At 41.5% G+C, this 15,259-nt stretch overlaps 1 protein-coding gene across 1 annotated transcript; it reads left to right on the top strand.

Annotated features, from left to right (window-relative positions):
• The first annotated feature begins 11 nt into the window (after positions 1–11).
• Positions 12–13,830, top strand: HSPA14 (heat shock protein family A (Hsp70) member 14). Its single transcript, XM_069765173.1, has 14 exons — positions 12–281; positions 1,188–1,268; positions 1,347–1,429; positions 2,837–2,885; positions 3,449–3,554; positions 3,632–3,722; positions 4,164–4,268; positions 4,498–4,659; positions 6,710–6,865; positions 7,326–7,428; positions 10,559–10,774; positions 11,648–11,821; positions 12,023–12,090; positions 13,295–13,830. The coding sequence occupies exons 1-14, from the start codon at positions 225–227 to the stop codon at positions 13,371–13,373; spliced, it is 1,530 nt and encodes a 509-aa protein (XP_069621274.1). The 5' UTR covers positions 12–224; the 3' UTR covers positions 13,374–13,830.
• Positions 13,831–15,259: the final 1,429 nt, after the last annotated feature.

Genomic DNA, 15,259 nt, shown 5'->3' with positions numbered 1-15,259 from the left:
CACAGCGCTCCTCCACAGCCGGTGACGTCTCGCCGGAAACAACGTCAGTAACGGGAAGTGTCGCTCCGCCCCTGCTATGTCACCTTCTGATTGGTTGGATTCTAGAGCCGTGATCACCCATGTGACCCTTCTCCGTCCCTCCATTGGCTGCCGCATCTCGCAGTCGTGCTCACAGTCGTGTCCACATTGGCTGGAGAAGATTGTCTGTAGTGCCAGACTCTGGCATGGCGGCGATCGGTGTGCACTTGGGCTGCACGTGTGCTTGTGTCGCCGTGTATAAGGTGCAGTACTCCTCCCCCGTGTGTCGCTGGTAGCAGATAGGAATATTAGGCCCGTGACCCGGCACAAAGGGCAGAGGCGTGTGGGAGCCTGGCATCGGTGCCATCTACAGGGCCCAGTGCTAGCAGGAGATCCCTGCATTGTGGGGCCATGATGTGTCGGTCAGTAACACTAGGGCGTGCGCTAGCGATGCGTCCGACATAGGACATAATGGTGGCGTTACTGGACTGCGTTACACCGCGTTATGCCGCCGTGTAACGCAGTCTAACGGACGCCACATATGCAGTGTGAACCCAGCCTTATTAGTGCGCACACTGGACTCTATCCGGCACTGGTGACCTCTCAGGTCGTGAAGGAGAATATTGCGGCCATCACGTGCAAAGCCTTGGTAGCCAGCATACTGGAAGAGCGGTTACAGGGCGAAAATGGCGTCTTATTCCCCCTGCAGCCAGTCATCGGGGCGATGGATGGAGAGGAGCAGTCACCACTCAGTGATCATGGCTGTGATCGCTCCCCGACACCTTGGCCGCCTGCTCTTCATAGATACGCTGCTGGGAGAGATTATAGTCGCACCGTGTAGCGAGTGGTGGCTGTAACCGTTCCCTCCCCATGAGTGGCTACAGGGAAGACGTCAGTTACTTTTCTCCCTGCAGCTGCTCTTCCAGGTCGCCGGCTATTTCCCTGAGGATTCTCGCTATATCTGTAGGCTAATAGCATTTCTTGAGGTGACCGGTTCCTTTTCCATCTCACACACACAGATGTATTGTGACCTTATCTGAGAGCCATGTGTTCAGCCTTTCATTCTGCTCTTTGCTCGGTAATACAGCTGTGGTGTGAAGACCCCCCACTTTCAGTATATATTGGCCGTTACATGTATTATTTTCCAGTAATGTAGCTCTCTCTTCCAGGATGGCCGTGCTGACGTGGTGGCCAATGATGCCGGCGACAGAGTTACACCTGCAGTGGTTGGGTACTTGGAGAATGAAGTGGTAAGGATGCACCGCCGGAATATTGGGGGCCCAACCTTTGGACATTCTTTATCATGTTTGATGCCATTTTTTTTATAGATTGTCGGTCTAGCAGCAAAACAAAGTCGAGTAAGAAATGCAACAAATACTGTGGTCAAAGTAAAACAGATTTTGGGAAGGAGGTAAGAAAACGTATAATTATGTACACATTTAGTGTGTGACATACAGAATTCATCTGCTTAAGTGTTGACTGCCCTGCTTTCTTCAGGAACGCACCGCTTCTCTGCCTTTGTTTGGCGGGTAGTGTGCTCCTGAAGATACAGTTCGGTCCCGCGGCATGGTGGCCCCACTGGTCGGACTGAGCATTCTCCCATGCTGCCTGAGAAGTATGAAATAAGCTCCAGAGCCTCATGAGAAGGCTCAAAATCATGGATGCCAGCTCTGGAGCTCCTTGCCCAGTAAAGCAGCCACACTAAGATTACAGGGTGGCTAATGACTGTGGCAACAAGCTGTACTGTATAACATGAAAAATCCCTCTGTTCTTAAGAAAGGAGATGATTTTTAATAAGAAGTAAATAGCAAATTTGCTTATTTTTACTAGCAATTTTATCTACTAATGAAGATGAGAACCCATTTGAGAGGTGAATAACTGCAGATACATTGTTTCACTTATCTTGTACAGTGTTTCAGACTTGTGTTCAGTTTTCCTGGTTGTCAATGGAAATAGTTGTCGGCTAAGGATAAGTTCACGTGTCCAGTAGCCATCTGTTAGAATGGATCCCGCAGCAATCCATTGATAGTTGTGTAGACGTAACTTTTTTCTTCGCATGGAAAAGACTGATTTTACTTGTATCTGTTTTTTTGCCATTGAAGTCTATGGAAATTGAATCCGCTAAATAGCCATCCGTTTTTCTCCCATTCGAAAAGGATACGTTTATTACTTCCTGGAGATATAAAAATAATTAACATATATGACTGGACTTGGGAATTTTCGAGTGATCATTTATTTGAACCTGATCCAGTAAGCCAGAAACTGATCCTTTTCAAATAGGAGAGAAACGGATGGCTAATGTAACAGATCCGTTTTCCATAGACTTCAATGTGAAATAAACAGATGCAGCTGAAATCTATTTCTAAAAAACAAAGTTATCTGCACAATTGTTTTGTCAACGAATTGTGGCTGGATCCGTACTAACAGATGATTACTGGACGTGTGAACTTGGCCCAACCAGTTTATCTCAGCGCCTATTATGCGTTGGCAGCAATAAAGATCCCAGGAGCAAACTGTACAATGATCTTTAAGTAATGTACAGAATTGTGATTGCAGCTCTGACCAATGTTCAGACTCTGGTCAGTGCCATATAAGTATTCTACGTGTACTTAACTCATTAAAGTCTATATATAAAATGTTAAATGATGTTCAGTGGTGGTCTCGTCCCCCTTCTGTTTGTACAAAGTGAACATCTGGTGACAAATTACGGTACAATGAGTTGGCAGAGCCGTAATCGGTGAAAAGGAATCGTGCTCTGGTTATATGAATGATCTGTTTTGTGTTGTATACCATAAGTGACGTTTTTATACCACTCCAGCTCTGAAGACCCATACGCCCAGAAACACATCTCTGAAAGCAAATGTTCAGTAAGTACATGGCTGTTCTGGTTTCCAATACCATTAGGGCATACGTTTCCTGCATGAGTGGTGATTTTCTTAATAATTCAACATTGATTATGAATTTTAAATAAACTTTATATTAAACCGTAATTTATCTTTCAAAATAAACAAGCTCTCATACAGTCAGGCTGCCAAAAATATTATGTGGGGAGAAAATGGGCACAAAAAGCAGTAATTGGCTGCATCCTTATGAGGTTACCAGTCACTGCGGAATAGGGGCACATGTAAACACTTTCGTCTAGATGACATTGCATCAAACTCTATCCTGCTCACGGCATAATTTAATTTATTGCCCAGCAGACGTGAATCCCATGCATTGGATTGCAATAGCAAGAATACCTTCATTATAGTGATCCTTGAGGCTCTCGACACTTGCAGCACCGCTGATCAGAACCTGTGAAATGACATGGGAAAAGTCTTATAAAATGGCAGTTAAGCATTAAAGCTGGCCAATCCCTTTAGGTTACAATTTCTGGTGTTTGCCACCTTTTAGATACATTGGCAGAAAAATACGTGTCTTGTAATTACAGGTGGTTGAAAAAGGAGGGAAACTCCGATATGAAATCGACACGGGGGACATCATGAAACTTGTGAGTCCAGAAGATGTTGCCAAACTGATCTTCAGTAAAATGAAAGGTGCTCGTGATTCATTTTCACAGTTATGTCCCTTACCGTCTGTTCCACGCTGACCAAACTTTGGTGTTGCTCCTTAGAGACGGCCCAATCTGCTCTGGGATCTGATGTCAACGATGTGGTTATCACTGTACCGTTTGATTTTGGTGAAAATCAGAAAAAAGCTCTTGGGTAAGAACGCGATCCATATTATGTACAGTATTACAAGATACTAATGCTTAGGCTGATACTCAGGGCTGTGCAGTTTTCCAGTAGTATCGAGATTTTGCATGAAGCCATAAAAAGACTGCAGCCATTCAGATCTGCTGCGGTTCTCACCTGCGTCACGCTGCTGAATGTGAATGCTGCCTTCCACATGACTCCTGATTGTCTTCTACACAGTACTTTAATGGTTGAAGCAGCAGTTTGTACTCCAGCACGCAGACGCAGCGGTGTCATACACACTAACAGTACATGCACAAACACCCGTCTCCTTAGGTCACACACTTTGGAACTGTTGGAAGATATTAGTACTCCGAGGCAGCGGAGGCCACATAATAACCCACATGCAACCTCAATATTGTGAATGTGTAAGGGCAATGCCATTTGACTACTGTTTTATCTGTAATCCAGGGAAGCAGCCGCATCTGCTGGATTTAATATACTGCGTATGGTCCATGAACCATCTGCGGCCCTGTTGGCCTATGGAATTGGACAAGATTCACCCATGGGGAAAAGGTACAGTATCTTGCCCTATACTACCAGATTCCAGTTGAGTATTACTATGCTATTTAAGTGATAATGTTTATGTACTGGTTACACGTGCTGCTTTTTATGCTTCGTGGTGGGCTTATATCTGCAGATCCTCTACCATTCGAGATCCATGGTGTTACATGCCCCCCAGCTTTAGCTTGTAGACGTGTGGCTGTAAGGTGCTCATGTGTCTGTGCGCTTTCCTTATTTACAGCAATGTTTTGGTGTACAAACTGGGAGGTACATCCCTGTCTGTCACTATGATAGAAGTTAACAGCGGAATATACCGGGTGCTTGCCACAAAGACTTACGATACTATTGGAGGAGTGTGTTTTACAGAAGCCTTAGCTCAGTACCTTGCATCTGAATTTCACAGGTAAGTTCTATTATTTTATGCTTTATTCTAAAGCTTTTCTTTCTTTTACTATGTTATTGTCATTTATGGAGAAGGTCCTCTTTTAGGCCGGTTTCACACGTCAGTGGCTCCGGTACGGGAGGTGACCGTTTCCTCACGTACCGGAGCCACTGACACACGTAGACACATTGAAATCAATGCATCTGTGCAGATGTCATTGATTTTTTTTTTTTTTGTGTGGACCGTGTCTCCGTGTGCCAAACACGGAGACATGTCTGTGTTCGTGAGAGCGCACGGATTACACGGACCCATTAAAGTCAATGGGTCCGTGTGCCGTGCAGGAGACAGCGCTACAGTAAGCGCTGTCCCCCCACTGGTGCTGAATGAAGCCACCATTCATATCTTCTTTGCAGCAGCGTTTGCTGTAGAGAAGATATGAATATTCCTTTTTTTTTTTTTGTTTCTCGTGTTTAAAATAAAGATCCGTGACCTCACCCCCCTCCCACCCTCTGTGCGCCCCCCGCTGTTCTTAAAATACTCACCCGGCTCCCTCGCTTGCTGGCGCTGCTTCCTGTCCTGGCCGCACCTTCTACTGTATGAGCGGTCACGTGGGGCCACCGATTTGTCATGAATATGCGGCTCCACCTCCCATAGGGGTGGAGCCGCATATTCCTTACTGTAAATGAGCTGCCCCACGTGACCGCTCATACAGTAGAAGGTGCGGCCAGGACAGGAAGCAGCGCCAGCCAGCGAGGGAGCCGGGTGAGTATTTTAAGAACAGCGGGCGAGCGCACAGGGGGTGGGAGGGGGGTGGGCACATGGATCTTTATTTTAAACACGAGAAACAAAAAAAAAAAAAAAATTCATATCTTCTCTACAGCAAACGCTGCTTCAAAGAAGATATGAATGGCAGCTTCAGCACCAGATGCAGGGGACAGCGCTAAACTTTAGCGCTGTCTCCTGCACAGTTATCTTTCTGAATCCTGCGTCCCATGTTTTCTTGTATAATTGAGTCACTTGGCCTAATTTCCATGTCAAAACTATGGGTTTTGGGCCACAATTCTTCCAAGAGGAGCACTTTTGGCTAGACTTCCCCAGACATTTGTTGGGTGTAGCTGGGTCCTCACTGGTTGTTGCCAGTTCTGTGCTGATGGCACTGCTGGACATCTTCTTATTTCAAAGGAAACTAAGCATGATGTCTTTAATCTACTGCACTAAGTTTCCTTGGCCAAACACTGCATCTACAATACTGTGCTCAATGTTGCCTTGTTCTTGATGTGCTTTGTGCAACCGTATACATATAGTCAATAGCATAAAGAACGATCTTCAGAATTAAAAAAACAAGAACTCTTGAAACTGATGATCCCCCTTAGACCCTGATCAACATGAATGAGTGTCTGGGATTACGTGAAGTGACAGGAGTTGTTGAAGTCTAAATGCTCAGAAAAACTGGTGATTTCTCCAAGATATTTAGAATATCCTCTGTCCCGAGTTCCTACAAAATCTGTGTCTAAGTGTACCATGAAGAATTGATGCTGCTTTAAAGGCAAAGTATGGTTACGCCAAATATTAATTTGAATTAGATTTCTGTTTTAATTCACTTTGTATTTTGTTCATTGATAAATTAAACTATTAAGACTTGTATTCTTGAAAGAATTCTTGCTTTGCAGCATTTTTTCCATACCTGCCTAAAACTTTACCACAGTATTGTAACATTTATTAACCCATATGGTAACCGCTGTAAAGAAAATAGTAATCGACATGCAAAAAAATAAGCTCCGGTGATGATGGAGGTGATGATCTGCTATACAGTTAACTTTATAGTGTGTAATGTACAGTAATGTCCTTTTAAATGGCTTATTGCAGTAAGAATTCATTTATTTTAGTCAGGGTGTAATCCTACAAGCAGAAATTATTAAAAGTACATGCCTCATGTGTGAACCTAGACTAAAACTGCACTAAGGCTTAATTTTGGTGACATTTTTCATTTACTAAATAAAGTATACTGGGAAGGTGAGTGGTAGGGAAGCTTTATAATAAAATGTTTTTTGTTTTGTTTTTTTGTGGTTAGGTCATACAAACAAGACATCAATGGAAATGCCCGAGCAATGATGAAACTAATGAACAGTGCTGATCTGGCCAAGCATTCTCTGTCCAATTTAGGAAGTGCCAATTGTTTTGTGGATTCATTGTATGATGGCATTGATTTTGAGTGCAACGTTTCTAGGTAATGTTTTTCATTCTTCTTCCTCCTGGGTTTTGCTCTATTGTGGGATGTGATTGTAGATTCTGTAGTCCATGGGTACATATAAGTTTATCAAAAAGACTCTGTTGTAGATTGAAATCTGCAATAAAATCCATAATCTATAGATTGCAAAGGGTACAATCTATTGTAGAAATTCGTAGAATAATTTGGCATGCTTCAGACTTCAAACATCTATAATGCAGGTCAATATCAATACAGTTATTATTCAGTGTGTGAATGACTTATTAGACATCACATGTACTCTGAGGCCATGATGTTCTGCATGTTATAAAGTATTAGCATATAATAGTAATATGTCATATTTGATAGTTAATGATTAGTTAGGATTTTAGTTTTAATTGTTTTGTCTTTTAAACTGGTTACTCCTCTTACCGCCTCCCCTTTTTTGTTTTTCTATTTATGCAACTGATTTTTCTTGCAGGGCTCGATTTGAGCTCATCTGTTCATCTCTGTTCAATCAGTGCATTGATCCAATAAAAGTCCTACTGGATCAGGTTGGTGTCAAGGCGACAGATGTGAATCAGGTATGCATTTTGTCAGTATTATGTAATGGCTCATTATTTTAAATATGCAACGTTGGAGGCACATTATTCTTTGCTTCCTAAAGACGTGTGGTTTCTTTGTCAGCTTTACCGTAGAATTTGTGGCGCTGTTGTCATTTCTCAGTGTTAGAGATGGTATAAATCCTATTCAATTGCCCATACCAGCGGTTTGTGGCCACTGCACAGGAGCGAGAGTGCTGCCTATACCTGCAGTTATCAGCCTCCCATATATTAATTATTTTTTATTTTTTCGCTTCATTCATATTCTACGGCGTTTCACACACCTTATCACTGTCTATACTGGTGCTCACAATCTAAATTCCCTATAAGTATGAAGACACGAGAGCTCCTGGAGGAAATCCATGTAAATACCAGGGGAACGTATACACTTCTTGCAACTTCAGTCAATATCGTCTGGTTTGGTTGATGGTCTATTGTGTATGGGGGCCCCAGCTCTCCCCCAATATAAGATGCCATGGTAGATAAGGATCTGGCATGTCTGATCTTGGTAGGCCGATCCTTTTGTTCTCGGTAAACCACCATCGGAGAAGTCTGGCAGCGGCTCTCTCGAAGAGACTACAGTTGTACTCCGCAGATTGAGTGCTTCTGTGTATGGGAGAGTTTGGCGCCAGAGCTGCCGGCTGAACCATTGTACAGCTCACATTTAACATGTTTGCAAAGACTATCTCAATCGATATCTTACCTAATTGACAGGTGATAAAAGTGAAAAAAATGTCTGGCACCATTTTGAATGTGAGTTCTCTACATATTTTTTTTTTTTTTTTTTTTAAAGCACCAATCAGTTGTCTTTTTGTATTATTATTATTATTATTATTACTTCTCCAGTGGTGCTTTAAATGTAAACCACCTTCCGATATTTTCATCTATTTTCACTTCCGCTCCGGTCAGTCGCCGGCAAAAACTGACCTGCCTGCAGCTCAACTGTTTGGAGTAGCACAGACGTCATTTTTCAATAAAATGTGATGTAGGGAATACTTGGCACTCATATAGGTGTGTTTAAAAACCTATTTATTGGATGAAGACATTTCCAAAAAATGAGACGTTTTGGTCAATTCCTGTCCCTTCATCAGTCTTCTGGATTGAGGAGATCTGTGTGGCAGCGTGCTGTGTGAGGGTTTGCAGTGTCAACGTCGTTTTTGTTTTTTTTTTTTTTTCTGGAATTTCTTCATCCAATAAACAAGTTCTTAAACACACCTATACGAGTGCCAAGTATTTCTACATCACAGCTGGCGGATTTGGTTATCCTACTTGTGCACCACCAGAATTCCAGAAGTGCCGTGTTTTCCTAATTAATTTTTCAATAAGTCTGAGAGCCTCGTTCTGGCTCTCATAGACTTGTATTGAGAGTTTGTGACGTAGCCTCTAACTTCCAGACACCGAAAAACGGTGAAGATGCCAGAGGGGGCGAGTGTGTGACCTGAGGCAGGGAACTTACATTTAACCCCTTTCTGACATCGGGCTTAAAATTACACTGATGCCGGTCTTGCTTTTGATGTGGGCTCTAGTTCGGAGCCCACATCTTTTCCGACACATGTCAGCTGTTTTGAACAGCTGACGTGCCTCTAAAAGCCACAGGTGGAATTGCAATCCACCTGCAGCTATTAACTAGTTAAATGCCACTCTCAAACTCTGACAGTGACTTTTAACAGGGGCTTCCGGCAAGCGCGCTGGAAATCCCGGCCATCGGCGCCTGTGCCACATGACCGCGGGTCGCCAATGGGTTGGCTTGACAACCAGAGGTTTCCAGCAGAACTCTAAGGTTGTCACTGCCTGACTGATATGAGCACCGCTCGGTGGTTGGTGCTCATAGCAAGTGAGGAATTCAAACGTAAAAAAATGTTTTTAAAAATGTTTAAAAAAAAAAATACATAAGTTCAAATCACCCCTCTTTTGCCTCATTCAAAAGAAAACCATAAAAAAAAATCAAACCTTACATATCTTTGGTATCGCCGGCTTCAGAATCGCCCGATCTAGCAATGTAAAAAAAAAAATAATAATTAACCCGATTGCTAAATGGCGTAATGTGAAAAAAAGTCAAAACGCTAGAATTACCTTTTTTGGTCGCTGCAACATTGCATTAAAATGCAATAACGAGCGATCAAAAGATCATTTCTGCACCAAAATGATATCATTAAAAATATCAGCTCAGCGCGCAAAAAAATAAGCCCTCACCCAACCAGAGACCATGAAAAATTGAGACGCTTCGGGTATCGGAAAATTGCGCTTTTTTCTTTTACAAACTTTGGAATCTTTTTTAAGGATAAAAATGAACCTAGACATATTTGGTGTCTATGAATTCGTAATGACCTGGAGAATCATAATGGCAGGTCCAATTTAGCATTTAGTGAACCTAGCAAAAAAGCCAAACAAAAAATAATTGTGGAATTACACTTTTTTTGCAATTTCACCGCACTTGGAATCTTTTTTTTCCTGTTTTCCAATACACAATATGTTAAAACCAATGGTGTCGTTCAAAGGTACAACTCTTCCGGCAAAAAAAAAGCCCTCACACGGCCATTTGGCTGAAATATAAAATGGTCATGGGTCTGGGAAGAAGGGGAGCAAAAAAAATGAAAATACAAAACCAAAAATACCTCTGGTTGTTAGAGTATGTGTACACGTCAGGATTTTCTAGCAGAAATTTCCTGACAAAAACCGGACCTTTCTGCCAGAAATCATTTTTTTGTGCTTTTTTTCCCAATGCATGAATAGCGGGAAAAACGCGAAAAAAAAAAACGCAAACTTAATGAACATGCTGCTTTTTTTTACCGCAATGTTTTTTTTTTCGTGGAAATAAATGCATCATGTGCACAAAAATTGCAGAATGCATTCTAAATGATAGGATGCATATGTCTGCGGTTTCTAATGCGGTTTTATCGCGCTTTTATCGCAAAAAAAAACCTGAAGGTGTGCGCATACCCTCGAGGGGTTAAAGCGCCACTTTAGCACTGAAGCCAGCAGCAGGATGTGTACACTTTAAATACAATTGCATTGTGCAATTCGTAGCAAAATGAATATGCATTTTATGTTTTGATATTTTTTAGACATTCTTTGCTATTTTCTAATTGCTAAAATTTCCTTGGCATCGTAGGTGGTTTTATGTGGTGGGTCAGCTCGCATGCCCAAACTGCAGCAATTGATACGTGATTTATTCCATGACGTGGAACTGCTCAATAGCATACCACCAGATGAGGTGATTCCTATAGGAGCTGCCATAGAAGCTGGAATTCTACTGGGCAAAGAAAATCTATCTATGGAATTAGACACCATTACTATTGAGTGCTCTGCCAGTGACATCATGGTTAAGGTTTGTATTCCAGGCAATGGGGAAATTAATATAAAAGCATGCATGGGGTATATAATAAGATACATGGGAAAGAAACTTGTGATCAAATCTCTACACGCAGCTTTGTCCTAGTTGTAGGATACACACTCTGTTTTTATTGGTTTGTAATCGTCTGCTTAGATCTTCTTGAGTTTCAGCTGTGCATTCACAACATAAGAGCTTTGCTACAGTAGTTATGTAACAAAGCAAAATTGGCAGAATATCATAAATATATTGAGAAGACGTAGAGCTAAGCAAGGCTTGCTTTATTATACCGTGTATGTCACATGTCAGTTGGGGGATTATGGAGCAGACGCCAGCCGTATTATACAGCAGACACCGCCCTACAACTTCCAGGATTGGAGTTTACACCTCAGACCCTGCTATGAATAGTGGCCACGGCAGTGAAGTAGTGAAACAGATGGATTGTGCAAAATTCTGAAAGCAGCCAACCCCTGGCTTGCTAATTTAGGACCCTTAGACTGCCATCACATAGCAGTATTTGGTCAATATTTTAGCTCAGTATTTGTAAGCCAAAACCAGGAATGGGTGATAAATACAGAAGTGGTGCATATGTTTCTATTATACTTTTCCACTGATTGTTCCACTCCTGGTTTAAATACTGCTAGTGTGACTGCAGCCTTAGCCCTGCAATACATTATAGAGTCAATTAAATGGTGCCATGAAAGAATAGAACTTGTCCTACCTAAAACCAGCTTTCATATGGCTGTGATGATGGAAAAATACAGTTATGAATCTTGTAAAGCTTGGTTGAGAAAAAAAATGGCGGCAGGGGCCAATGGCCAAATGTTCCTACTTTAGTATTTACTATCTTTTCCACTTGTATCGTTACAGGAGGCTGATGAGTCAGGCGCTGAGAAGTTCTCGATTTTATTGCCGTCGGGTACACCGCTTCCTGCCCGTAGACAGCACTCCTTACAAGCGCCTGGTAACTTTACCTCTGTTTGCTTGGAACTGTACGAGTCAGTTCGAAAGTCAAGCACACCAGACAACTTAAAATTTGCACAAGTAAGACATTAATTCTCATTTACTTATTTATTTTTCACATATAAATACATACAATGTCCTAATATATTTCTAGTTTCTCTCTTTCCGTGTCCCTCCGGCTCTTTCCGTGTCCTTCCGGCTCTCTGTCCCTCCGGCTCTGTCCCTCCGTCTCTCACTATTGCTAACCTGAATAGCTAGATAACTTGTCATTTGTTTTCACAGATTGTACTTAAAGATCTACAGAAGAAAGATGGTGTTCATGACATAGTAACTGTACTTACAATGAAGAGGTAAAATGATTTAATTGACTCACCTTCCCTATACACTTTATAATGAAGTTACTTCTCCAATAAATGCAGCATGTATGAGGTTATAAGTAGACTTGCATTTCAGCACAATACACCAACTATCATGGTCCACTGTTGTCAGATTTCTGAGTCATCAGTAGATGGAGTAATATTATTCCCTTCATATGGTATGGCAGCTCATGTCTGTCCAGATGACTGATGAAAAAGGAGTATGAAACTAAATCAGATCACGCAAAGTTTGTATACAAGATATAGCGTCTTATCACTGAAACAAGCAAAAATTTACTTTTTTTGAATAAGGCTGTGGGCTCCAGCTATAAGACTAGGAAGACCATCTGCCAAATTTCTTTTTTTTATATTTAATGCTTTGGAGCAAGTGAAGACATGCCCTATAAGAATCACTTTTGTCTACAATTGAAAGACTGCTTGCCTAAAGACACAGGGCATAAAGCCAGATTTTTTTTTCTTTTAAGAGAGACCCTCACACTATCAGTATTTGGTCAGTATTTTACATCAGGACTTGTAAGCCAAAACCAGGAGTGGGTGATAGAAACACGTCACCACTTCTGTATTTATCAGACGTTTCCTCTGACTGTTCCACTCCTGGTTTTGGCTTACAGTTTATTCCCTTCTGTGACAGGATACTCTGCCAGAGATCGAATGGCTATGGGCATCTGTACCTTCATCTTTCAAGGCTGGTTTAACACCTATGTCATTTGCATGGTTTTTGGAAGGGAACTAATCATTTTTACTGTTGATTAATCAATAAATCTCCATCAGGACTTGCTGCTTTTGCTCAAATATATTTTTTTCATCTATCGAAGCTGTGGGGAAATTAAATATTAGGTCGGGGTCACACTTACGAGTGCAATGCGAGAAACCCGCCCGAGTCTCTCGCACCAATACCCAGCACTGCCGCCGGCACTCAGGACCGGAGCGTGCGGATGCATGTATTTCTATGCAGCTGAACGCTCCATTCCCGAGAGCAAGTTTCTCGCATTGCACACGCAAATGTGACCCCAGCCATACTATAATTTGTAAACTTAGTGATTTTAATAGTATTTTTTTTGCAAATCTCAGGATTGAGTTATTCAGCCTCCTGTAAGACTGAGTGATCTTGCTTCCATGTTCTGCAGGGTTTACACATATTTGGTTCATCATGATTGTTTGTTTTTTCTTTTTACAGAGATGGCTCATTACATGTAACTTGCACTGACAAAGACACTGGAAAGTCAGAAATGATCACCGTCGAAGACTCCTCTTGAGCAAGGATCAATCATACCACATTTATGAGTCCAAGGACAAGTTCAGACATTGCCATCAGCTTCTTTTCAATGTTATATACAGTCCAAATCTGAAAAAATAAGTCAAGCTTTTCATAATTTATTTGTCTGACTTGTCCATTAGTAACACAGTGGTGTTTGGACCCAAAGACTTATTACTGCGCCTGTACATCGCTGTGCGCATGCCCTCCTGTAGCAGCTATTCATTTCAGAGTGGAGGTTTTAGCAAACACTTTGGGGTCTCTGAACCCTATTACCTACCAATTGGCATCCCAATACAGCCTCCAGCATTTAGGAAAAAAATGAATTAAATGATACGTAAACTCATATACCCTGCATACAACTATCTCATGCGCTATAAGACATTTTATGAAAGTTTTTAATATGGTAGATGAATTTAAATGGTCACTGTAGTTTCAATAAACTTTTCAGAAATCTATAGTACAAGAAAATAGAAGAAACTTTGTATTATGTCACATAAGCCAGTGTTTCCCTTCCTCTGCCTTCTGAACTCACTATCTACTAAAAAAAAAAAAAAGCCTTGAACTGTTATGCCCACATGTCTAGTAATCATCATTGTCAACTTTTTTACTTTTTTTTTGTCTGTTAAAAAAACTGATTTTAGCTGTATCCATTTTTTTTTATTTTTGTTTAGCATTGAAGTTTATGAAATATGGATCTGTTAAATGGTCATCAGTTGTTCTTTAATTTGAAAAAGATCCCAAGTTTTGCTTACTGGATCAGTTTCAAATGGAAGAAAACAAATCGCATCACCGATAGTGGCTACTGCGCAGGGGCAGTGGACACACTTTCAAATTATTTTTTTTTTAATATCAGGAGAACCTTAAATATTAGCACAGTAAACATGTGATTATGCTACAGTATTGATGCCACGTCCATCGCCTGCCTGCAGGAGGTTTTTTTTTCAATATGTACATACAATATTCAGTATGTAAACCATGGGGCAGGTCAGTGAGGGAGCAGTGACCTGTCAGCAGGCTGCATTATACCTAATCAGAGCAGGACGTGAAGACCCCCCACAGGCCGCCCCGGAGCACAAGCATATCATTAACTCAAAAGTGATAATAGAGATTAAACAACCGCAAGACGGATTTCATCACCCAGGTATCATTGTAGTCAGTACAGGTCCTTCTCAAAAAATTAGCATATAGTGTTAAATTTCATTATTTACCATAATGTAATGATTACAATTAAACTTTCATATATTATAGATTCATTATCCACCAACTGAAATTTGTCAGGTCTTTTATTGTTTTAATACTGATGATTTTGGCATACAACTCCTGATAACCCAAAAAATCTGTCTCAATAAATTAGCATAGTTCACCCATCCAATCAAATAAAAGTGTTTTTTAATAACAAACAAAAAAAACAACAAATAATAATGTTCAGTTATGCACTCAATACTTGGTCGGGAATCCTTTGGCAGAAATGACTGCTTCAATGCGGCGTGGCATGGAGGCAATCAGCCTGTGACACTGCTGAGATGTTATGGAGGCCCAGGATGCTTCAATAGCGGCCTAAAGCTCATCCAGAGTGTTGGGTCTTGCGTCTCTCAACTTTCTCTTCACAATATCCCACAGATTCTCTATGGGGTTCAGGTCAGGAGAGTTGGCAGGCCAATTGAGCACAGTAATACCATGGTCAGTAAACCATTTACCAGTGGTTTTGGCACTGTGAGCAGGTGCCAGGTCGTGCTGAAAAATGAAATCTTCATCTCCATAAAGCATTTCAGCCGATGGAAGCATGAAGTGCTCCAAAATCTCCTGATAGCTAGCTGCATTGACCCTGCCCTTGATGAAACACAGTGGACCAACACCAGCAGCTGACATGGCACCCCACACCAT

Source organism: Ranitomeya imitator, chromosome 4, assembly GCF_032444005.1.
Source record: "Ranitomeya imitator isolate aRanImi1 chromosome 4, aRanImi1.pri, whole genome shotgun sequence".
Classification (NCBI taxonomy): Eukaryota; Metazoa; Chordata; class Amphibia; order Anura; family Dendrobatidae; genus Ranitomeya; species Ranitomeya imitator.
This window is presented reverse-complemented; position numbering and strand designations above follow the sequence as displayed.

What these genes read in the sequence shown, in the direction of transcription:
- HSPA14 (XM_069765173.1), top strand. Translation starts at nt 225, where the DNA reads ATGGCGGCGATCGGTGTGCACTTGGGCTGCACGTGTGCTTGTGTCGCC. An exon ending in AAACAGATTTTGGGAAGGAG is followed by an intron (nt 1,430 to 2,836) that starts GTAAGAAAACGT and finishes ATACCACTCCAG; the next exon opens with CTCTGAAGACCCATACGCCC. An exon ending in ACTGTACTTACAATGAAGAG is followed by an intron (nt 12,091 to 13,294) that starts GTAAAATGATTT and finishes TTCTTTTTACAG; the next exon opens with AGATGGCTCATTACATGTAA.